The sequence below is a fragment of the Schistocerca piceifrons genome, chromosome 4 (genome assembly GCF_021461385.2).
Source record: "Schistocerca piceifrons isolate TAMUIC-IGC-003096 chromosome 4, iqSchPice1.1, whole genome shotgun sequence".
NCBI lineage: Eukaryota > Metazoa > Arthropoda > Insecta > Orthoptera > Acrididae > Schistocerca > Schistocerca piceifrons.
Window position 1 is genome coordinate 552,812,027 of NC_060141.1, and position 21,712 is coordinate 552,833,738.

The window sequence follows — 21,712 nt, forward strand, 5'->3', positions numbered from 1 at the left end:
ACTCACGCTCTGTCTATGTACGGTTCCATACTACAAGCGGAAGAACTAAGAGTGCTACTCTGGAGCACATTCACACCTCTCGAATTATAAAGTCCATTCAGAAGAACGATAGCTGCCGTTCACCTCCCAGAACAAACATCTCCACAACTGAATCACGCACGTTATCATAGGTAGGTCTGCCTCCTTCCAGGGTTCGACATGAAGCGTCAGAATCGCTGCCTTGGTCTCTTCACCGGAGAAGCCTGTATCGCCTCTTGACTAGAGCGGTGCTCCGCGACTGTCCAACTTTTACCATATGGTTTAAAATGACCAGTTCCTGGGACTGTCCAACTTTTACCATATGGTTTAAAATGACCAGTTACTGGACTAAACTAATATGTTACAATAATATTTAAATGAAGAAATGTTATAAACATTGTCACACTCAGACAATTCAAAATAATTATAAATAAAAGTTTATCCATAAACAAATACACCAGTATTGGTGTGCAAGTGCACTCACGCTATATGACTACAGATTACCGCTAAATATTATTTAAACAATTCTTCTTTTGGTTCTCTTTCCAACTGTATTACCTGCTAACACATGCAGTTGACCAGTTTCAGATTAGCATCACACTGGACTCGCATTCGGGAGGACGGCGGTTCAATCCCGCGTCCGGCCATCCTGATTTAAGTTTTCCGTGATTTCCCTAAACCGCTCCAGGCAAATGCCGGGATGGTTCCTTTGAAAGGGCACGGCCGTCTTCCTTCCCCGTCCTCCCTAATCCGATGAGACCGATGACCTCGCTGTATCGTCTCTCCCCTCAAACAATCCACTCCAATCCCGATTAGCACAGATTTTTAATATCACTTGGGATCAACATTTAAATAAAGTGACTGGGAAAGTATTAAACGTTTCTGTAAATAAAAACACAAGGAATGAAAGCGATATAAAAGGTGTCGTAAATCAATAAATAAAGTAGATACACATACGTAGCTTTCATGGGTGATCTCGCTACGCTGAAGTAGCTTGAAGTTGTTGTTAATTCAGAGGTTCATTGTGAAAATGTATATTCTCTGTGAAATATTTTCTGCAGTTATATGGATATTGAGATACTGTTGTGTCTTTGGATGTGCCTCATTTTTCGGAGATCGCAGATGTATACAGTTATGTGCTAATATATGACTGTGGGTCGAATCTTAGAGAACCGTAACTTTGTCATCTTTATGATTTTGTGACACTCCACCATTTCCTGGAGCATCTCCTACACAAAGGACAGGTGAGTAACAGCCGTCCAAATTCCCAGCACTGAGATTTACCCAGTTTTCCAGGCTCACCTGGAGCGGTCATGATGGCCAGCCTGACCGCGTCGTTCTATCGGCCCTGGGGCAGCACAGCTTCGCAAACAAATTGACCTTACCTTGCACCAATTATAGGCGGCCAATTAGCTCCCACACATACGCGTAACATATTGGAGATGGTATGCTGTTGCCTCCCTCCAACCTGTGATAGGGAGACCACTGTGAAACTTTGAGTTTTTAATATTAACAAAATACTCCAGAGGGGGAAGATGTGATAAGTTGGACACAATAATCACGTAGAAAACTGTGAATCGAAGTGCAGAACTTTGGATCCGTTGTTTGGCTTCCAAGTACAAAGACTCATGTTAAACAGAACGTTTTGGTTGATTTTATGTTTTCTACAAGAAATACCATTATTAAAGAAGAAAAAAAGAAAATAAAAAGAAAAGAACAAGAAACCCGACTCTGCTGTAATATTCTACAACCTTTATTGCTTCACAAACCGGTCATCGGCTGTTACGCCACTTCAGGTACAAAGATATTTACCTTTCTACCTAACGATGGCATAACAGCCGAAAACCGGTTTATAAAACAACAAAGTTGTAGGATTTTACACGAGTGTCGTCTGTTTTTTCTCTTATGTTTTACAGTTAAAAACTTTTTTAAAGAATTTTGTGCTAAAATCTTCTACAAAAACAAGATTCCGCTTGCAGCTGCTTGTGGATTAGCAGCTACAATCGGCCTCTACAATATTTTAGAAGATTTTTACCACAAAAATCTCTTAAAAGAGTTTTTTCAACTGTGTATGGATTAATGTTCATAATTTATAAAACATTTTACAAAGAACCGACGGAGAGTTAATTAATGAGCAAGTATCATTAACAGCAATATCGTTTTTCCTGGGAGAGCTAACGTCAAATTAGGATATAACTTCGCTTTTTTTCGGTAGAGGGAGAAGGTACGACATGAGAACTGATATTATGATGCACAACTGGTTGCACGGCTGAAGTACACTCCTGGAAATTGAAATAAGAACACCGTGAATTCATTGTCCCAGGAAGGGGAAACTTTATTGACACATTCCTGGGGTCAGATACATCACATGATCACACTGACAGAACCACAGGCACATAGACACAGGCAACAGAGCATGCACAATGTCGGCACTAGTACAGTGTATATCCACCTTTCGCAGCAATGCAGGCTGCTATTCTCCCATGGAGACGATCGTAGAGATGCTGGATGTAGTCCTGTGGAACGGCTTGCCATGCCATTTCCACCTGGCGCCTCAGTTGGACCAGCGTTCGTGCTGGACGTGCAGACCGCGTGAGACGACGCTTCATCCAGTCCCAAACATGCTCAATGGGGGACAGATCCGGAGATCTTGCTGGCCAGGGTAGTTGACTTACACCTTCTAGAGCACGTTGGGTGGCACGGGATACATGCGGACGTGCATTGTCCTGTTGTAACAGCAAGTTCCCTTGCCGGTATAGGAATGGTAGAACGATGGGTTCGATGACGGTTTGGATGTACCGTGCACTATTCAGTGTCCCCTCGACGATCACCAGTGGTGTACGGCCAGTGTAGGAGATCGCTCCCCACATCATGATGCCGGGTGTTGGCCCTGTGTGCCTCGGTCGTATGCAGTCCTGATTGTGGCGCTCACCTACACGGCGCCAAACACGCGTACGACCATCATTGGCACCAAGGCAGAAGCGACTGTCATCGCTGAAGACGACACGTCTCCATTCGTCCCTCCATTCACGCCTGTCGCGACACCACTGGAGGCGGGCGGCACGATGTTGGGGCGTGAGCGGAAGACGGCCTAACGGTGTGCGGGACCGTAGCCCAGCTTCATGGAGACGGTTGCGAATGGTCCTCGCCGATACCCCAGGAGCAACAGTGTCCCTAATTTGCTGGGAAGTGGCGGTGCGGTCCCCTACGGCACTGCGTAGGATCCTACGGTCTTGGCGTGCATCCGTGTGTCGCTGCGGTCCGGTCCCAGGTCGACGGGCACGTGCACCTTCCGCCGACCACTGGCGACAACATCGATGTACTGTGGAGACCTCACGCCCCACGTGTTGAGCAATTCGGCGGTACGTCCACCCTGCCTCCCGCATGCCCACTATACGCCCTCGCTCAAAGTCCGTCAACTGCACATACGGTTCACGTCCACGCTGTCGCGGCATGCTACCAGTGTTAAAGACTGCGATGAAGCTCCGTATGCCACGGCAAACTGGCTGACACTGACGGCGGCGGTGCACAAATGCTGCGCAGCTAGCGCCATTCGACGGCCAACACCGCGGTTCCTGGTGTGTCCGCTGTGCCGTGCGTGTGATCATTGCTCGTACAGCCCTCTCGCAGTGTCCGGAGCAAGTATGGTGGGTCTGACACACCAGTGTGAATGTGTTCTTTTTTCCATTTCCAGGAGTGTATATAGCTACACATAGCAATAAAAAAGATATGTCTTACTAGCTGGATTATCCTGGAAGTTAATATCAGTTTGTAACGTTCCTTTTGTTAGTGGCTAGATTAAATTCTGATGTGCTTTAAAATTTGTATGTTTTACTAGCAGCCATATCGTTGTTGGGTGTGCAGTTTGTAGGATCTACATTTTAGTAGCTGGTTTTATGACAGGGTTACCCTTCTGCTAGGCAGGGTAAAGGTCGAATAAAATAATTAATTTGGAATTTAAACATTGGAAGTAAATAGTAAGTGACTATAATTATAGTGTAAATAGACCAGTTGTTGTAAGGACACCCATCCAACGGATGCATTTGTGCTATCTGTAGCAAATAAAAAATGTAAAAAGGGCAAATGAAATAAATATACAAGCATATGACTGAGATAAAACTGGCTCTTGGTTTATCTACAACCGCTAAACCTTGAAATATTGATAAAACTTGGGTTACCTCGAAAGGTATCAGCTAAATTCCACTCCTGGCACACACATAAAGACAAACTGAAAAGCTAAAGAAACTGGTACACCTGCCTAATGTCGTGCACTGTCCTCGCGACCTGTCAGAAGTGTCGCAATATGACGTGGCATGGACTCGAGTAATGTCTGAAGTAGTGCTGGAGGGAATTCAGACCATGATTTCTGCAGGGCTGTCTATAAAACCTTAAGAGTATCAGGAGTTGGGGTTCTCGTCTGACCAGTACGTTGCAAGCCATCCCAGATATGCTCAATAATGTTCATGTCTGGAGGGTTAGGTGGCCAGCGGAAGTGTCCAAATTCAGAAGAGTGTTCATAGAGCCACTCTGAAGCAATTATGAGTGTGTGGGGTGTCACAATGTCCTGCTGGAATTGCCCAAGTCCGTCGAAATGCACAATGGACATGAATGGATGCAGGTGGTCATACGGGATGCTTACGTACGTGTGACCTTTCAGAGTCGTATCTAGACGTATGGCGGTTAGTTCCATATCACTCAGACTGCACACAACCCACACCATTTCAGAGAATCCACCAGCTTGACTAATCCGCTACTGACATGCGGAGTCCATCGATTCATGAGGTAGTCCCCATACCCGTACACCTTTTAGAGTCGTATCTAGACGTATGGCGGTTAGTTCCATATCACTCAGACTGCACACAACCCACACCATTTCAGAGAATCCACCAGCTTGACTAATCCGCTACTGACATGCGGAGTCCATCGATTCATGAGGTAGTCCCCATACCCGTACACGTCTATCCGCTCGATACAATTTGAAACGAGACTCGTCCGACTGGGTAACAGGCTTCCAGTCAGCTACAGTCGAAAATCGATGTCGACGGTCCCAGGCGAGGCGTAAAGCTTTGTATCGTGCAGTCATCGGCTCCGAAAGCCCGTATCGATGACGATTCGCAAGCTGACACTTGTTGATGGCTTAGCATTGAAATCCGCAGCAATTTGCGGAAAGGTTGCACTTCTGTCAGCTAAAAGAATTCTCTTTAGTCGTCGTTGGTCCCATTCTTGCAGGGTCTTTTGCTGGCAGCAGCCATGTCGGAGATTTGATGTTTTACCACATTCCTGATATTCAAGGTACACTCGCGAAATAGTCGTACAGGAAAATCTCCTCTTCATCGCTACACCGGTGATGCTGCACACCATCATTCGTACACCGACTATAACGCCACGTTCAGACTCACTTAAATTTCGGTGACTGCTATTGTATCAGCAGTAACAGATCTAACAACTGCGCCAGTCACTTGTTGTCTTGCCGACCGGGGTGACCGAGCGGTTCTAGGCACTACAGTCTGGAAACGCGCGACCGCTACGGTCGTAGGTTCGAATCCTGCCTCGGGCATGGATGTGTGTGATGTCCTTAGGTTAGTTATGTTTATGTAGTTCTAGGTTCTAGGGGACTGATGACCTCAGATGTGAAGTCCCATAGTGATCAGAGCCATTTGAACCATTTTTTGTCTGGTTCTGTCTGCAAATTTACGTGTGCGGTAAGCTGTGTGATGGGTTTCCAGGACCTGACAAGCGCGGAGAGGAGAATGCTTTCTGAACAGGTACAACCTTCATTGCTTGACGATGTCCTCCATAGAGTACCGCACTGCGACGGTAGCGGCCCAGTGCCGGTCGTGGCTAGTTTGCAGCGAGTGATGTATGCTACGACAATAGCGATAAGCACCGGGCAGCGATCATGCTGATGCAGATCTTATTGTCCGCTCACAATGGGGCCACGCCTACTCGTCATCACCGTTTCCGTCCAAAATTATGGTATATGCAGGGCTTGACCAAAAATGAAAATGACAGGGTGGGAGCTACAGACGGCCAAACGTTTAAGAAAAATAGCATTTTTGACGTCGGTCAGACGAGGCATGAGACATTTACGTTAGCCTAGTTTCCAGGTAGCGGTTGGAACAGCGGAAACTAAACAGAATGTTGATACGAAGATCGTGGGGCGAGTCCTCATGCGAAAACTATTTTTTTCTGCTTATTTTCAGTTTTTAAGCTGTTTGCACTCCAAAAATAACCCGAAATAGTGCTCCACATATTTTCATTAATATTTTCATGAAAAGGATAAAAAGTAAAGACGAAGGAAATAATTGTAATGGGTACACGAAAACTTGATATATAAAATTAGATAGTTTTATTATTTTGCACATGATGATTTACACGAGCTGGGGTGATACTCACCTCAAAAATGGGGAGAGCAATAAGCTTCGACAACTTATAAGCGCCACATTTTTGTAATTACGAGGGTATTGTAAGTCTTCTATAAAAACAGAAACCTGCTATAAATTCATAAAACAATTGCTCTCATTCTACAGTTTGGCAAATAACCGTGCTCAACTCGTGACTGCGGCAAATATTGGTGAGAATAGATGGCGATGTACAATCGAATGTAATCTGAAGTTTGTCTTCTCCAGTGAATGAAACTAATGAAAGTAATGGAACACAAAGTATTGTACGCTTTAATTACTATCCCTTCCCGAAATGTTATTTATAGAGTCCTTGGGGATACTGTAAGTATAATTGTTTCTTGGAAATTTACTAACATTTTCAAATTTTTCTTCGCTTTTTACAAAAACATTAACAAATATATTGAGCCTTACTTCGGTTTATTTGCAGCATAAGCAATGTAAAAATTGAAGATAAAAAACAAAAATAGTTTGAATAAGGTCTCTACTCTACGACTCTCCGATTACCATTTTAATCTTTCCATTGCTCCAACAGTCGTCTGGAAATTATGCTGACATAAATGGCTCATTGTACGATATAGCAGTGACCGTGTTGTTCAAAAGTACAGTTCTATGTACTTCTGTACGACGCAGTCAGTGCAGTATGTTATTTACCTGCTGACACCGTGAATGCGATTTTCAGTTAAAACGTCTCCCTTGTACGGAAACACACATATTGAAAGTACGACTACAAGTTGTATACAATATGGTTGACGACGTATTGAATTTTGTGTCTGGCCGAGAGTCGTGCTCGTACAGCGTAATCGTAAGTCGATCGCTCGACACAAACTGGAAATCCGGGTTTGTATCCCAGTCTGGCACAAATTTTCACTGTCGTCATTCCGTTATACAGTTGCTGGTGGTCCATATTCGCAACTGTGAATACATTTCATTTATAAATGGTTCATGTTCCGAGAAGGGCCTTATGGGATAGCGAGTTAGAAATAGCGTGTTAATAGCGTGTTAGAAATCAGATACGTAAAGAGATCTTCATCAAAGCGTCAAGAGAAGTTGAAATCTAGCTGTCAAACAAAACCTGTCGAAGCCAAAATTAGCGTAATGAGAACAGTGATAAAAGCGTTCAGTGACTTTGCAAGTGAAGTTTCTTCAACCGATGTAACAACTGTGAGAGACTTTGGTCTTAAGTAAAATCGGTAATAGGATCGAAATCATCTGTGACTACATCGGCTCCGAGACGGAGGATAACAGAGAGGAGACTATAATAATGAATTCGCCCTTCCGAAATTGTTTCATTGCGGAAATGGTAACACGGTCCCTCCATTCAATCTGCGCGAGAACGTCAAAACGGCAGTTACTGATACAAAAGATCGCAGAATAGAAAAGCAACTACACTCGCTTAGTAGCGGATAGGCATCAGCTCCAGATTAGATTCTCTTAAGATTCTACAACGATTATGCAAAAGAACTTGCTCCATTCTAGCAGCTATAAATCGTAGTTCACTGGAGTAATGAAGGATAGCTAGCGGCTGGAAAAAAGCGCAGGGCATTACCGTTTTCACGGAGTATCGTAGGGCATATGCACATAATTATAGACCTATATCGTTGAAGTGAACCTGTTGTAGAACTGCGATTTTTGAGTACGAAAATCTATCGGTGCACAAGTTGATGCCTTGTTCCTTGGCTTCAGCAAGGCGTTTGACACTCTCCCGCACCACCGCTAAGGGGGAAAAAAGGGCTTACCGAGTATTAGACCAGATTAAGGATTGGATTGAAGTCTTCCGTGCTGATAGAACTCAACACATCGTTCTTCAGGGAAAAAATTTGAAAGAAGTAAAAGCAACTTCTGGTGTACCCAAGCGCGAGTGATACGCTGTTACTGTTTATAATGTATATAAATGATCTAGTAGACGGCGTCGGAAGCGCTTTAATAATAGAATGAAATTTTCACTCTGAAGCGAAGTGTGCGCTGATACGAAACTTCCTGCCACATTAAGACCGTATACCTGACCGAGAATCGAACTCGGGACCCTTACCTTCCACGGCCAAGTGCTCTATCGGCGGAGGTACCCAAGCACGACTCACGACCCGTCCTCATAGCTTTAATTCCGCAGTATCTGGTCTCCTAATGATCAGCATTGGCGGCCCCAGACTTCCTGCGTACGAAGCCAGCCTCATTCTGCCAACGGCCTTGTCAAAGAGGGTGGAGGAGTAGACAGAGAGGTTCAGGGCACACTCTCGTCCTACGGGTGGGAAACTGCTCCTAAAGGCGGAAGAATCAGTAATGATCAACAGCATGAGGATACAGAAGGAAATGGAAACCACTGCATTAAAGACACGTAAAGTGTATCCACAGGACATGTGGCCTTTAATTGAAGAAATGTCATGATGATCTCTCCATTGGCAAAAGATTCTGGAATAGTCCCCTATTCGAACCTCCGGGAAGGGACTTCCAAGGAGGAGGTTACCATGAGAAAAAGATTGATTAATCAACGAAAGGATAACGTTCTTCGAGTCGGTGCGTAGAATGTCAGAAGCTTGAACGGCGTAGGGAAACTAGAAAAAGGGAAATGCAAAGGCTCAATCAAGATATATTAGGGGTCAGTGAAGTCAAGTGGAAAGAAGACAAGATGAGTGTAAGGTACTATCAACAGCAGCAGAAAATGGTATAACGGGAGTAGGATTCGTTACGAATAGGAAGATAGGGCAGAGAGAATGTTACTGTGAATAATTCAGTGGTGGGGTTGTTCTTATCAGAATCAACAGCGAAACACCGACAACGGTAGTTCAGGTACACATGCCGACGTCGAAAGCTGAAGATGAAGAGAAGGAGAAAGTATAAGAGAATACTGAAAGCTTAATACAATATGTTAAGGAATATGAAAATCTGGAATACAGTTGTAGGGGAAGGAATAGAAGACAGGGTTACAGGAGAATACTGGCTTGGGACAAGGAATGAGAGAGAAGAAAGGCTTATTGAGTTCTGGAACAAGTTTCAGCTAGTAAACGCGAATACTCTGTTCAATGATCGCAAGAGGAGGAGGTGTACTTGGAAAGGGCCGGATGCTACGGGAAGATTTCAGTTAGATTACATCATGGTCAGACAGAGAGTTCGAAATCAGATACTGGATTGTAAGGCGTACGCAGGAGCTGATATAGACATAGATCACAATATAGTAGTGATAAAGAGTAGGCTGAAGCTTAAGACAGTGATCAGGAAGGATTAATACTCAAAGAAGTGGCATACGGAAGCACTGAGGAATGACGAGATACGCTTGAAATTCTCTAAGGCTATAGATACAGCAATAAGGAATAGCTCAGTCGGCTGTACAGTTGAAGAGGAATGGAATTCTCTAAAAAGGACCATCACAGAAATTGGGAAGTAAAACAGGTACAAAGAAGGTAACTGTGAGGAAACCATGAGTAACAGAAGAAATACTTCATCTGATTGAAGAAACGAGAAAGTACACAAATGTTCCGGGAATCTCACGCATAGAGAAATTTAAGTTGCTGAAGAATGAAATAAATAGGAAGTTCAGGGAAGCTAAGATGAAATGGCTGAAGGAAAAATGTGAAGACATCGAAAAAGAAATGATTGTCGGAAGGACAGACTCGGCATACAGGAAAGTCAAAACTACCTTCGGTGACATTAAAAGCATGGGTGATAACATTAAGAGTGCAACGGGAATTTCGCTGTTAAATGCAGAGGAGAGACCGGGTAGGTAGAAAGAATACTTTGAAAGCCTCTATGAGGGGGAAGATTTAACTGATGTGATAGAAGGCAGAAGGGGTAGATAACATTCCATCAGAATTTCTAAAACCATTGGGGGAAGTGGCAACAAAACGACTATTGACGCTGGTGTGTAGAATGTATGAGTCTGACGACATACCCTTTGGCTTTCGGAACAGCATCATCCACACAATTCCGAAGACTGCTGACAAGAGCGAGAATTACCGCACAAACAGCTCAACAGCCTATGCATCCAAGTTGCTTACAAGAATAATATACAGAAGAATGGAAAAGAAAATTGAGGATGCGCTAGCTGATGATCAGTTTGGCTTTAGGAAAGGTAAAGGCGCGAGAGAGGCAATTCTGACATTGTGGTTAATAATGGAAGCAAGACTAAAGAAAAATCAAGGCACGTTCATAGGATTTGTCGACCTTGAAAAAGCGTTCGGCTTTGTAGAATGGTGCAAGTCGTTCGAAATTCTGAGAAAAGTAGGGGTAAGCTATAGGGAGGGCGGCTAGTATACAATATGTACAACAGCCAAGAGGAAATAATAAGAATGGACGACCAAGAACGAAGTGCTCGTATTAAAAAGGGCGTTAGACAAGGTTGTAGCCTTTCGCCACTAAATCGAGGAAGCAGTGATGGATATAAAATAAAGGTTCAAGAGTGGAATTAAAATTCAAGGTGAAAGGATATCAATGATACGATTCTCTGATGACACTTAGATCCTGAGTGAAAGTGACGAAGAATTACATGATCTCCTGAACGTAATGGTCTAATCACTAATGAGTACAGAGTATGGACTGAGAGTAAATCGAGGAAAGACGAAAGTAATGAGAAATAGCAGAAATGAGAACGGGAGAAAGTTAACATCAGGATTTTTGGCCTCGAAGAAGTGGAAGTAGAGGATTTCTGCTACCTAGGCAGCAAACTACCTTATGACGGACGGAGCCAGGAGGACTCGCAATGGCAAAAAGTCTACTAATATCAAAAATCAGCCTTAATTTGAGGAAGAAATTTCTGAGAATGTACGTCTGGGGTACGGCATTGTATGGTAGTGGAATGTGGACTGTGGTAAAACCGGAACAGAAGAGAATCGAAGCATTTGAGACCTGGTGCTACAGACGAATATTGAAAATTAGATGGGCTGATAAGATAAGGAATGAGGAGGTTCTGTGCAAAATCGGAGAGGAAAGGAAAGGAATATGTGGAAAATATTGATAAGGAGACGGGACAGGATGATAGGACATCTGTTAAAACCTGAAGGAATGACTTCCATGGTACTAGAGGGAGCTGTAGAGGGCAAAAACTGTAGAGGAAGACAGAGATTGGAATACATCCAGCAAATAATTGAGCAAGTAGGTTGCAAGTGCTACTCTAAGATGAAGAGGTTTAGGCCGCATCAAACCAGTCAGAAGTTTTATATATATAAAAAAAAAACTCGTGTCCTACCTTTCGAACTTCAGAGAAACTCTCCTGCACTTGCCTGCGAAAGGCAAAGTTTATGAGTTCGAGTCTCGATCTGGCACACAGCTTTAATCTACCAATAAATTTCGCTTTAAGACTGTTCGCAGATGATGCCGCCGTCTATAAGAAAGTAGCAACGCCAGAGACTGTATCGATTTGCAGAATACTACAGAGGATTGATAAATGCTTCTGGTCTGCCTATTGACCCTGAAAGAATGTAAGATACTGTGCATACATTGGGAAAATTAGAGGTAACAAACAGGGTTACCGATGATCGTTCTTTCCACGCGCCATTCACGAATGGAACAGGGGAGGAGGGATCAAATGGTTCAAATGGCTCTGAGCACTATGGGACTTAATATCTGAGGTCATCAGTCCCTTAGAACTACTTAAACCTAACTAACCTAAGGACATCACACACATCCATGCCCAAGGCAGTTCCAGACTGTAGCACCTAGAACCGCTTGGCCACCCCGGCCGGTGGAGGAGGGATCAGAAGTACCCTTCGTCATGTAGCTTTCAGAGTACTGATGTAGATGTAGATGCACAGCCCGACCTAATAAAAGAAAAGAAGATTTTTTTTTTCTAGACGCTTGGCCACCAAGATGTCCCGCTTCATTTCTGGCCAACCGTAGTACGTACCACAAACTGCGACGACATCGGTAATGAGGAGTAGGCGCGATCCCCTTTTCAGTGACGAAAGGCCCCGCCAGGAAGCATCGAATAGTGCCAACGCTCTGTGACGCTGGCGGCAAGCGTTGAGATACCTTGCTGGAGCCAGTACGCTCGTAGGCTGGCTGGAGTTTCAGGCAATGGAATACACATGACGGCATGGCCTTAGCTGATTCATTTCAGACCTATCAACCATAAGGAGTAGCAGATGGCTAATAGAGCAGTGGCTTCATTTAATCGCTGAGTCTAGAACATTTTACCCATTTGTTTGACCGACGAGAACAGCTGCCAACATGAGTAACGTAGAAGTAAATATCCTAGGAGTAGTGAAGCAACTTAAATCACGTAATAAAAGCAAGTCTTCTGGTTCAGACTGTATACGAATTAGGTTCCTTTCGTAGTATGCTGATGCATTAGCTCCACACTTAACAATCATATACAACCGTTCGTTCGACGAAAGATCCGTACCCGAAGACTGGAATGTTGCACAGGTCACACCAATATTCAAGAAATGTAGTAGGAGTAATCCACTAAATTACAGGCCCATATCGTTAACGTCGATATGCAGCAGTATTTTGGAACGTTCGTACATTGTGTTCCAACATTATGAATGAATGATCTCGAAGAAAACGGTTTATTGACACACAGTCAACATGGGTTCAGAAAACATCGTTCCTTGAAACACAACTAACTCTATTCACATGAAGTTTGAGTACTATTGGCAAGGGATTTTAGTTCGATTCCGCATTTTTTGATTTCCGGAAGCCTTTTGATACTGTACCACACAAGGGGCTCGTCGTGAAATTACGTGCTTATGGAATATCGTCTCAGTTGTGTCACTGGTTTTGTGATTTCCTGTCAGGGAGGTCACAGTTCGTAGTAATTGACGGAAAGTCATCGAGTAAGAAGTGATTTCTGGCGTTCCCCTAGGTAGTATTATAGGCCCTTTGCTATTCCTTATCTATATAAACGATTTGGGAAATGATCAGAGCCGACGTCTTCGGTTGTTTACAGATGACGCTGTCGTTTATAGACTAATAAAGTCATCAGAAGATCAAAACAAAGTGCGAAACGGTTTAGAAATGATATCTGATTGGTGCGAAAAGTGGCAGTTGACCCTAAATAACGAAAAGTGTGAGGTCATCTACATGACCGCTGAAAGGAACTCGTTAAACTTCGGTTACACGATAAATCAGTCTAATCTAAAAGTCGTAAATTTAACTAAATACCTAGGTATTACAATTTCGAACAACTTAAATTTGAAGGAACACACAGAAAATGTTGTGGGAAAGACTAACCAAACACTGTGTTTAGTTGGCAGGACACTGAGAAAATGTAACATACCTACTAAGAAGACTGCCTACACTGCGCCTGTCCGTCCTCTTTTAGAATACTGCCGTGCGGTGTGGGATCCCTACCAGATAGGAATGAGGGAGTAAATTGAAAAAGTTCGAAGAAACACAGCACGTTTTGTATTATCGCGAAATATGTGAGAGAGTGTCACAGAAATGATACAGAATTTGGGCTGGACATCATTAAACCAAAGGCGTTTTTCGTTGCGGCGGAATCTACTCACAAATTTCGAATCACCAACTTTCTCCTCCGAATGCGAAAATATTTTGTTGACACCGACCTACGTAGGGAGGAACGATCACCACAATAAAATAAGGGAAATCGGAGCTCGTACGGAAAGATATAGGTCATTCTTTTCGCGCGCTATACCAGATTGGAATACTAGAGAATTGTGAAGGTTGTTCGATGAAACCTCTGCCAGGAACTTAAATATGATTTGCAGAGTTTTCCTGTAGATGTAAATGTAGATGTAGAGACTGTGCTGATCGAAAGCATGGCTTCAAAAGAATGCTGCTACCGGCTGAACTGCCGGTATTTACACGTTCTCTGGCTTGGGTGTGTCATGATAGCTGGTATGCTCCAAACGCGCATTCAGCTGTGGCAAAACACATTGTGGTGCATGATGTAGCAACCCAGTCAGTCGCTGACAGCAGAACGCCCATTGCTCGGTGCTGAACTCAGCTGCACCATTACTTTTTTTTAGATGGTCTGCAGATCGCTCGGATGGTTGTGAAGTGCTTCTTGAAGCTTGGCCCACAACAAGGGCGACTTTTCCTTGTGTACAGGCATGATGCTTCCAGGAAGGAAAGACAAATTGTAAGCGAAAACATCTCTTCTGTCTTACCGTGTTATGGCACTGCTTTTGTTGTGTTCCAGGGCTCAGGCCTACTACAGCACAGCCAGATGCATCAGGTCACAGAGTCTGTCAGGTGCCAACAGCAAGTAAATAACAAGTATTTACAGTCTGATTTGATGAAGATTCCACTCAGACCGATGGCGCCGACTTAGCCACCAGTGGCACTCAGTCCACCACACTATTTTTCCTATGCCGATGACACGTTCACAAGTGAGCCGGACACATATTATTCCACTCCACTAGTATTTCAGAGGTAGCCCAAGTCGAGTAAGGAGTTCCGATTGCGAGGTCAGCTTCAGTTCACTCCACTTTAAGCGAGTAACGTTGAACTCATTGAGCAGCACAGCCGTCATTTGGAAGCCATAAATCAACCATACTCCACTTGATATGTGTTGGGTCTTGGTCTTTGTGTCTAAATGACCAATTAACTATTAAAGTGTGCACCAGTATCAGAAATGATTATTTGGTTTAGGCTTGGTGCAATTCATATTCCGACTCTTCAAGAGTTTGACTGTATACACTGTGACTTGAGTAAAGGTTTAGATTTTCGTGAAACTAACATTCGTAGCTGCGTAATAATTCATTGTGTGTATTACAGGTGTCGGTGACTGCTGTCACAGCAGGTTTGTTTAGTTAATGACGTGAATGATTTTTCCATCAAACGGCCTTGGTTCTGGAAGTGAGGGGGAGGGGGGGGGGGAGTGGAACAGTGTGTTCCAGGAACAGGCGGCGGCACATGCATGTGGGAACAGTCTTGCAGGAGGCACTTTGGCTCATAGTGACAATACATGGAGCATACGTACAAGAAAATGGTCCTATGTCAGTATAATGACATTTTCCAAGCATCTCTGTCAGACAAGACCAGAGAATAACCAACACTAAAACATTTCCAAGAGAATTTCATTCATAAATAACAAGTCAAATATTACACTCATACTTTTATGCAGAAAACGTGTTGGCGAACAGTGAATAAGAACATATTTGGTACTAGGTGGAAGATCCCTGCCGGTCAGCCACGTCGTTACTCACTGACCTATAAACTATTAATTCTTGAATTATCATGTCAATAAAAAGTCAGAGACAATGTAGTGACTATTTGCTTCGTGGTTTTTGACTGTTTCGTGGTTTTACTGAAACGGCTGGTAAGATATTACAATTCAGATCGTGCCAAACTTCAGAACTGAGATCAAAGGAAGAGGTCAATAGTAGCGAGTGAGCAGTCAGTGGAACCAGATGATGTGGTGAGCAGAGGGAGTTGATATTCTCGATCCAGTGTTAGGGCTGCAATTTTCAGTTGATATAAATACAACCTAGTGGGTTATCACACGTGATACATTCGTATGAAGAAGCTATAAACAGGATGGGAGAGAGAAATAGTGTACCAGAAAAGTGTTTGGTACGTGACCCCTTTAATACGACCTTGCACAATCCATACCATAACTGTTATCAGGACGGGAAACTGGATGGTGAAACATGGTTGGTAGTCCTACTTTGATTTACACATACTTAATTTATTATTACAAGATTCCTGCAGATCATTCCCCACAATATTCACTACAAGCAGCAGTTAAAACAAAACAAGTATAACCATAAAATGCAGTTCAGAAACAACTAGCAAATACAGTATTGGCGTGGCTTTGCCACACTTAACAAAAGCTTACAACTAACAGTAGAATTCCTATCAGAGTGGGCCAGCCACTTAATTGCATTTAAATACTACACGTCCCAAACGACACTTAAATCTCACGTGGTTAACCACAATTCAGTAGAACATAGGCATGTAACAGACGCAAGAAAGAGTGCCATGAAAGAAACCCAGATTACACTTAGTTGCAGGTCTAGCTTTATCTAACCCAAAAAGCATTTGTTTGGACACCAGAAAATCACAAATTACAAAACGCGTTTTACCCGCCTTGTCGGAAGGAGAAGATATACTAATCTTTTTGTATGGAGTCTTCGCCCAAAGTAACCCAGCCGTAGCATGGTTAGGTAAACACAGCAGGACCTAGGCTGCGGGTTACACCTCACTCCCCGCCAAGGCGTTGGTGCTGACAGCAGCTTTTGACAAACACACGTCAATTGTAACTCTCTGAAACACACACAAAATACAGGGTAGAATCCTTGAATCAGAATTACGTGCATCACTCTACAAAATGTTCCGTCCACAGCAATCACTGCATTTTAGATTGAAACCATTTAAGTATCACTTAGGTGCAGTTTTCAGTCACTTAATAAAGTTACAACTAAGACTTCACGGCGAAGCCAACATTTAACCAGCTCACAAGGAGCTCATCCACATACTTTTCGATTAACGGCTGTGTAAGTTTCACAACCATCTAGCAAGTGAAACGCCTCTCAACGCGTCGCTCAGCCACATTCACCAACGGCCAACTTACTTGATGTTGGCATACAGCACAACTCAGCGTCTCAAACAACTTAACCACATTCCTTCAGGGACCTTTCCTTTGATATAAATCATGAAACTTGGATCTCCGAGTTGCCCCTAAAGACAGACTTGCCGACAAATACAATTGCGTGGTATATCGTGCTGATAGGGCACACCCGGTCACAGTCGACACTCCTTTCTCCGGAGACGTCCCACGTCTCCCTCTTTTCCTTTTGAAAGCTAACGGCTGACTCTTGAAGCCCGCCAACCTGGAAGAAAGCCACACTATATGCAAAGATCTCTTATACAATCCAAAATCGATCGCAACGATATAACGAGGGTACCCGGTGCTGGCGCCAGTCCGCCACGGCTCAGTGTTATTCAGGTACTTATTGTGTGACAATAAATACTAATTTCTCCCTCTCCCACCCCCTATTTGTATGGTTTACTACTGTCTCTTTTGCCTGAAATGTGATAGAGAACGAATTTGGGTTATACTACAAAGAAGAAAGAAGTCGGCCACGTTAGGGAAACGATATATAGCGGAGTGACTGTGTACTCTTCCCAGTCATTCCCAAACCCACGCGTTCTCTCCTCCGACAGTTAGCGAGAATTCTCCAGACAGGTCTGTAAAAAATTTCTTGCTCTTTTCCATTATACCCGAAGATCAGAAAGTCTGTATAAATTCGAAAACTTAATAAACCACGGAATAATGTAGATAGAGAGGTAAAAATAGACACACATGCTTGGAATGACATGGGATTTTATTAGAACCACCTCATATTGCTAGACGCGTGGAAGATCTCTTTCGCGCGTCGTTTGGTGATGATCGTGTGCTCAGCGGCCACTTTCGTCATGCTTGGCCTCCCAGGTCCCCAGGCATCAGTCCGTGCGATTATTGGCTTTGGCGTTATCTAAAGTCGCAAGTGTATCGTGATCGACCGACATCTTTAGGGATGCTGAAAGACAACATCCGACGCCAATGCCTCACCATAACTCCGGACATGCTTTACAGTGCTGTTCACAACATTATTCCTCGACTACAGCTCTTGTTGAGGAATGATGGTGGACATATTGAGCATTTCCTGTAAAGAACATCATCTTTGCTTTGTCTTACTTTGTTATGCTAATTATTGCTATTCTGATCAGATAAAGCGCTATCTGTCGGACACTTTTTGAACTTTTGTATCTTTTAGGTTCTAATAAAACTCCATGTTATTCCAAGCAAGTGTGTCAATTTGTACCTCTCTATCTACATTATTCCGTGATTTATTCAGTTTTCAAATGTATATTGACTTTTTGATCACCCTGTATTTAAACTGTTTTTCAGTTTCAATAATTTATGAAAGTGTAAAAAAAATTCGACTATAACTTCGTTTGTGTCATGGTGCTTCTGGTTTTTCTACGGTAGGGTTGTACCTTCACAATATGTTTACATTTTTGCGGCTACATATACAGTTTTTAAGCGCAATCGACTTCCTCTATAACTATGGCAATATCTTGCGATCAAATGGACTAAAATGGGAATAATTACACCACTATCTTACTATGTTTCGTAGCTAAAACTCTTAATGCATAGCTTAGATATCATATCGTGATAAAGTGCAACTACGCAGTGACGGCACAGTCGAAAGTTAGATAATTGCTACATTTATTGCGGAAAAGATATTGCCTATTATGAGCTGTTGGCTGTTGCAGCGTGACATGTCTGTAGCACTCCAGCACTACAGCTGTGCTGCAACAGCAGGAACGGACCGGACCGCCTCTGCTCTCCTACATAACGTTTCTCATGAAAAACTTAGGTCGTAGCGACAAAGTTTGGTGCTCCCTCGGGAAACACACGAGCATGCTGGAGGATTTCTCGTTACGTACCGCATACAAAGTACATTTTTAAATAAAGAGTAAGACATAGGTCCGAAATATTATGGTTGTTGTTTAAGTCTGTCACATATCGCACAGCTATACTCTTAGGTTTGATTTCATTAATGGATCTTTCCTTCCTTGTCTAATTTTGGATTGGGAGAACATCAGCAGGAAATGCAGGCTAACTTGCAATATTGTATATCTTAGCGGAATTGTGAGACTGATATTTATGAATGCATATTTTGCACGGCTGACGTCTGCTAATTGGCTGTAGACGTAATTAATACATGTTGTATTTTTCGTGTAGTTGTTCCTCAGTTACCTGATTGTTGTTCGTTTATTTTTATTTCGTAGGTATATAGTTTTCAATCACATAGTTAATCCGTCAACTTGTGTGCCTTGTCTTAAATATTTTATTCTGATTACTTAAATCTTTTTATCTTAAACACAACGGTATCAAAATGCATACCAAAGGTACAGTAACACATTAAATACTGGGCCATACGTAAAAAATAATTGCGTGCAACTAGCGTTTGTTCACGGATCATAGGAACAAGTGGCACTTTAGAAATTTTCTTCAGTTTACAGTTCGGTTTCATGCCAGACTGCAGATATCGAGGGAACCTGTAACAGTTTTCTATAAAAAAACATATTTACTTTATTTTGTTTTAATTGAAGTTTATAGTATTTAAAATACCAAAATATGCGCAAATTATATAAGTTTAAGATCAATGGTTATTATCTGATTTCCAACATGAGTCTTGTGTGTTAATGGTCATCAATTTGTCTCCACTAGATTTAACTTTCAATTGACAGAGCAGCCACAATATTAATTTAAATGTGAGACAAATGTCAGCTAAGTATCATTTAATTAATGACAATTTCCTTTGTAGCCACATAATTAATACAGTATCCTACAGAGACGTCGTGAATTAAGGTCGAAACAATTTTGTTATATCTACCAGAACAAAAACGAAATTTTTCCTTGCGAGGTTGAAGTGGTTATTAGTTTCATTAACAGTGAGTCTAGTGCGTGCACGTAACGGGGATATTAGTGTCGTAATTTCGAAAATGAGAGCGGCAACTCTAGCCCACTCTTTTTATATTATTTCGGTACATCAGTCAATTCTTACAACTATATCTAACCGATTCAGAATCTGAATTTTATTAAAACAATCAATGAGATTCATACGATAACGTATTGGAGTATAGTAGTGATATGTACAATTGTATGAAGACTCATATGAAATCACGGGCTAGCAGGACGAGCGGATGCGGTTATATTTGCGGAAAGGGGCCAAAATAAGTTACTGTCAGATGCACTCAACATATAAACTTGCACAATGACACAAGCAAGAATCAAAACTGTCAAGGATTTAAAGAAAGACGTCATTTGATTTAATTTAGATCGGCTGAAGGCCACATCGAAAATTCAAGGCACAAGGCCTAAGCAAGAAATTGAGGTACAAGGGGGTCTTATGGAGGTTTCACTTCCTTAGAAAAAATTTTTTAATCTTCAATATAAATAGGAGGAAAGAATTAGCTTAACTTTTTCCCTTAGAACTCGGCTGAACGCCTCACATTAATCAAGAACAGTGTTATTGCTTAAGGCCGAGACAAAGATTTTCAAAGTTTAATCTAAATAGGCTGAAAACTCGGCTGAAGGCCGCATATCAAAAAAACAATTTTACGGATTAAAGTGTAAGAAGAGGAGCTTTCAATTTGGAAAGGCTGAAGGCCTTGTCTTAAAATATTTCGTGTAAAACTCGGCTCAAGGCCTCATACTAAAGAATAACAATCTTATGACTTAAGGGCAAGACAAGGATTTTCAATTTTTAATTTAAGAAAGATTGAAACTCCGCTGAAGGCCACACACCATGCAGAAAACTAATTTACAGCTTAAGTCCTGAAAGGAAGAGCTTCTAAATTTCAACTAAAATAGGTTAAAGGCTTTATCCTACAATGCTTCACATAACTCTGGGCTGGAGGCCGCATACGAAACCCAAACAATCTCGCGGCTTGAAGTCCAGACAAGGAAATTTCCAGTTTTTAATTTAAGCTGGAAAACTCTGCTGAAGGCCACATAAGACCTAGAAATATTTCTTACGTCTTAAGACCCAGACAAAATTTGCAACTTCTGATTTGAAAAGACTGAAAACACGACTGAAGGCCCCATACCAACATGAAACAATTTTTTTAAGGCTTAAGGCCTAAGAAGAAAAGCCTTACAGTTTTAATAAATTAAAACTCTGCTGAAGGCCGCACAGTGTACTTAAGACTAAAAGGAAATCACTGTGTAAAACACAAGGAGCGGTGATCAGAAGGTTCCAAGAATCGGTCTGTTAAGGTAACACTAACGCACGTTTAGGTGAGACAGGGAGCCAGACCGACAACCTCTTAATCGGAAGGTAATCCAATCGATATCCGGCCGACGAACCAACCAACAAGATCGGTTCTGCTCCACCTCACCAGCATAAAGACAACAAAATGTCAATGGCACAACGTTCTGGATACTGGTGCCCAATCCAGCCAAGTCAGAATAAACGCTCAAAACCACTAACAACACCTCAGCTGTCGAACTACACGCCATGCTGGACAGCATCAACACGACAAAGAAAATACAAAAATGGCTCTGAGCACTATGGGACTTAACTTCTGAGGTCATTAGTCCCCTAGAGCTTAGAACTACTTATTCCTAACTAACCTAAGGACAACACACACATCCATGCTCGAAGCAGGATTCGAACCTGGGACCGTAGCGGTCGCGCGGTTCCAGACTGCAGCGCCTAGAACCGCTCGGGCAGTCTGGCCGGCAAGGAAAACACACTACCGAAAACTACGTCAACGACCAGGCCGGGTAACCGGAACATCAACGGCCACAAGGCAGAAGATACCGCTGGTACACTTCATCAATGAAGGAATGAATTAAACACTATACAGGAAGACGACTGCAATTCTAGCCGACCAAT

The 21,712-nt window shown here is 42.7% G+C and overlaps 1 protein-coding gene across 1 annotated transcript in view; it reads left to right on the top strand.

The window, feature by feature from the left end:
- LOC124796000 overlaps window positions 1-21,712 on the top strand; it is a 145,539-nt gene that overhangs the window by 34,296 nt on the left and 89,531 nt on the right. The window contains exon 2 of the mRNA XM_047260082.1: window positions 14,515-14,580. Coding sequence (XP_047116038.1) covers window positions 14,515-14,580 — 66 coding nt within the window. The remainder of the gene's footprint in view (window positions 1-14,514; window positions 14,581-21,712) is intronic.